The sequence below is a fragment of the Suncus etruscus genome, chromosome 5 (genome assembly GCF_024139225.1).
Source record: "Suncus etruscus isolate mSunEtr1 chromosome 5, mSunEtr1.pri.cur, whole genome shotgun sequence".
Classification (NCBI taxonomy): Eukaryota; Metazoa; Chordata; class Mammalia; order Eulipotyphla; family Soricidae; genus Suncus; species Suncus etruscus.
In genome coordinates this window covers 60473369-60477985 of record NC_064852.1, presented here as the reverse complement: position 1 = coordinate 60477985, position 4617 = coordinate 60473369, and the positions used below count along the sequence as shown (strand labels likewise).

Genomic DNA, 4617 nt, shown 5'->3' with positions numbered 1-4617 from the left:
AAAGACTATACATAATATAAAATAAAGAAAAAAGTTACTAAGTTTCAGAAAGAATCATATAGTAATATATGACTAAAAGTATGATCTAAAATATAAACTCTAGAGTAACTCAAAAAATATAAATAATTACAGGTAAAAGTATAGAGAAAATACAATATTATTAAAGACTTAAATTAAGTCAAGGTGAAGAGAAGGATTAGAGTAATAGCACAGTGTGTAGGACATTTGCCTTGCACACTGTCAACTTTGAGTGATACCCAGCATCCCATATGATCCCCCAAGCCTGTCAGAAGTGATTTTTGAGTGCAGAACCAGGAGTAACCCCTGAGTTCTGCTGGGTGTGTTCCAAAGACAATAAGTAAATAAATAAATAAACAAATAAATTTAATTAAATAAGTTAGAATAGAGTCATTAAAATGTTGAAAAAGTAATGAGCATACAAGATCTCACATAAATATATTTAAAGTTTTTGGAAAAAATATTAAAGGATATAATGTGTCTTTAAACCTATATATGTAAACAAAATCTATATATTATATCTTTATATTATATCTTTAAATAAAATTATATCTTTAAATAAAATAATATAATAAATACAAAACTAAAACAGAAGCAATAACTGTAATTTCATTAAGGAGTAAGTCTCCAAAGGGTAAATATGGATATTATTTTTTAATTTTAAAATATTTTCTTATATCAATATTGTACTATTCATCCTCTTTTTTGTCTTTGTTCCATACAAGGTGATGCTCAGGGCTTTCTGTTCAAGGTTCACTTCTTCTTTTTTTTTTTTTTTAAGGTGTTTGAAATAATTTATTGATTGAATTGATTCTTACTGATTTTCATATATGTATCTGCTACCAAAAGTTTGCTACTGAAATCAATTTGTAAGGGGTACCAAGGATAGTTAAATTTTAATTATTTGAATACAGAAATGATCAAAATGTTAAAAATAGATTTACACTATTACTCTGGAGTTGTTGTTGTTGTTGTTGTTGTTGTTGTTGTTTTGGCTTTTGGGGCCACACCCATTTGATGCTCAGGGGTTACTCCTGGCTAAGCGCTCAGAAATTGCCCCTGGCTTGGGGGACCATATGGGACGCTGGGGGATAGAACCATGGTCCTTCCTTGGCTAGCGCTTGCAAGGCAGACACCTTCCCTCCAGCGCCACCTAGCCAGCCCGACTCTTGAGTATTTGATTAGGTCACATGTATTCCTGAAGCTCTCACTTTCAGAGTTCCTTCTTATTAACCAATGTTTAGGAGCATCACAGATTCTTAAAAATACACCCAAACATGGAGCCAGAGCAGTATAGTACAGTGGGTAGGGTGTTTGCATGCGGCCAAGTTGGATTCAGTCTCTGGCATCCCAAATGGTCCGAGTACCACCAGGAGTGATTCTTGAGTATAGAGCCAGGAGTAACCCCTGAGCATTGCACAAAAAATACCCAAGCAAGCACATCTCGATTACCTTAACAATTTAGAATACAGTACTTGACAAGGATTCTAGAACAAAATTTGGAATGAGATAGACATTTTTGGTTAATTATATCTTGGACCACTGGAAATATTATTTCATTGTTTTCATAATATCAGTGATGATCTCTGGAAGGTTTTTTTGCACACTGACTTGGATAAAATTTTCTGGAGCTGATGGTGGTTCCAGGATATCAAACTGGGACTGCAATAAATCAGGGGACATGAAATGGCCTTTTCTTTTGGACAGACGTTCGGCAATAACCTCAGGTGACCCACTCAGATAAACCACAAGGAGTTTCATCTCAGCTGGCTCTTCTTCCTTGCTAGATTCAGCATACTTCCAAGGTGTATTGTCTTTTCCTCTGATCAAGATGTCTCTGTACATTTTCTTCAGAGCTGAACATGCTAGAACCACGTGTTGTCCTGAAGTTACATCTCTTGCATGCTGCTGGCCTGGGTTTGAACTCCAGCATCATGTCTGGTCCGTTGATAGAATGTGTGCCATTCTGGGATTCTTTCATATCTATCAGTTGTGGTTGTAAAGCATATTTCCCTCTTTTATTTTCTAATAGACTTCCTTTACTCTGGTTTATTCCAAGATCTTCTCTTACCTTAGTAAAATGTCATGCAGTTTGCAGAGCCTTGGAATTCTGTCCTGGCCATTCAGGGGTATTCCTTTGCTCATCTTCATTCGATTTTCCTCTGGGTGATAATCATCTGCATCATAGAATTTCCATCCGAGCTCGGATGCCAGCATGGTGCCCACGCTCGATCTACTTCCCGGCGCCGCTCACACCCATCACCAGCAGCGCGCCAGGAGCCTCCATAGCCCCGCGTCAGAGTCAGCTGCTAATGCAAGGTTCACTTCTAATAGATTTCAGGAACAGTGCATGTGAGGAGGTCATATGAGATATGAGAGATAAATCAGAGCTTGCAGTGTGTACAACTGTCTTACCAACTTTACTTTTTTTCCTGAACTAAATATTTTTTAAAAAAACTGCATAAATCAGTATTTAAAAAATATATATTCTCTTTATAACAATTTAACTTAAACATTTAAATGGTTATGTGATGTTACATAGCATCCTATGTTTTCTAAGAGGAATCATATTTTTTCTTAATAATGCGAAAAAAGTTCACCTGGATATCCTTATGTGAGGCAAAATAGATAAGATAAATTAAGATGTCTACTAATAATAAACTAATAAAATTTTTCTAAAACCACAACATTTCAAAAGAGAACTATTAGAATAAGTAGCTGCATGTTTCTAATTTCATTGATATAGACTTATTATTATGACTTAAAGAGAGATTTTGACTAGTAAGGATATCACCTTTCCTGAGCTCCCACTTTTAAAAATATGTGCATTTTATAAGGATTACTATTTGAAAGAAGCATTTGTAAGCAAGTTTACAAAATAATGTCAGGGCAAGATCTATAGTGAAATGTAATGAGAAAATATTATATTACTGTGATATGATCAAAAATTGGAATGGAAATTGCAACAGTATTTATGCACTTTAAAGTGCATCTGGACTTCAATGCAGTTTGTATGCTGATAAACTATGCAATTAACCAATATCCAATTTACTAGAGTCGCAAGTCAGGCAATCAGATGAGTGTTGGTCAGAAATTTGCAATAAGTTTCCATTTATGGGTTTTAAATGCATTTTAGAGATTAAACTGGAGTCTTTCCATTTCTTTTTTTTTTTTTTTTTTGATTTTTGGGCCACACCCGGTAACGCTCAGGGGTTACTCCTGGCTATGTGCTCAGAAGTTGCTCCTGGCTTGGGGGACCATATGGGACACCGGGGGATCGAACCGCGGTCCGTCCAAGGCTAGCGCAGGCAAGGCAGGCACCTTACCTTTAGCGCCACCGCCCGGCCCCCCTTTCCATTTCTTGAACAACAACAAAAAAAAACTAATTCTTTATTATTTGCCTTTTAAAAACATCTAATTTTTCTTTCTTTTTTTCTTCGTAGTTTTAAGTGACAAATTTTTCTTTGTAATTTTGAGTATGTTTCATCCTAGATTCTGCTTTAATTAATAGCAAGCAACATCTCAGGGAAAAAAAAACTCAAATGTAAATTATACTCCTCTAAATGGTTTTAACAATATTCATATTTCATCTTTACTTTTTTATTGCTGCTAAATTAACACATTCAAAATTAAGAAGAAAGACTGTTAAAATACCACAGTTGTGGGAAATCCTTCCATTAATAAAAGCACCCAAGTTGTGATAGTCTTCTGGATAAATCAAGTTCACCTTAATATTAGAAAATGAGTGCTGGATATGTGTACTCAGAGCCCAAAGAGTAAATATCCAGCAGATAATAATTTATTACCTGATTTCAATACTTATACATTAAAGGTAATTATTGATATAGTCATTATATGTAAACATTCTTGTCTTTGCTCTTAGTGTTCCTGCTACGTTTTCTTAATATACTTGTTAATGTGAAAAGTAGCTCTAAAGTCTGGTGTCAGGCAAACAAATTGGGGAAGCAGACAGTTTATTCAATAAATTGTGAGCTTATAAACTTGTTTGGGGATATCCAAACTAGCTTGTTGCCCAGATAGCCCCACTTTGTCTTATAATTTGCAATCTATCCTGTTGGTTTAGAAGTCTAAGTCTGATAGCTTTTATTGTATAAATTTCTACAATAATGATGAACATGAATATATATGTATAATGTATCAATAATGTAAAAATAATTATCATTGTCTTCAGAAAAAACACAGATAGGTGCAGAGATGGAAAAGAACAATATAGTTAAAATGAGGAACCAGGGACATTGATACTGGATAGATAACTACTAAGGAGGTAACCTTTTGCATGCAAGGTGGGGAGCAGTTAACGTTAACAACATCAAGAAAGACAGGAAGTGTTGGGTGGCCAGGCAGAGCTGAGGACACAGAGTGAAGAGATGGGTATATATATATATATATATATATATATATATATATATATATATATATATATATATATATATATATATGTTTATTAAGAAACAGCACTGAAGGCCCACAAGTCAGAGACTTGGAGCTCTGAGTATACAATAGGCCAATGATTTATACATTTTCAGCCTATGTATTCAAGGCAAATATCCATATACCTTCAAGGTACATATAAGCAAA

At 34.5% G+C, this 4617-nt stretch overlaps 1 protein-coding gene across 1 annotated transcript; it reads right to left on the bottom strand.

Moving 5' to 3' along the window:
* Positions 1 to 1563: 1563 nt before the first annotated feature.
* Positions 1564 to 2321, bottom strand: LOC126008880 (probable gluconokinase). Its single transcript, XM_049773163.1, is given in 3 exon segments — positions 1564 to 1915; positions 2090 to 2253; positions 2255 to 2321. Coding segments are annotated over 3 exon segments (561 nt in total). The 5' UTR covers positions 2306 to 2321; the 3' UTR covers positions 1564 to 1569.
* Positions 2322 to 4617: the final 2296 nt, after the last annotated feature.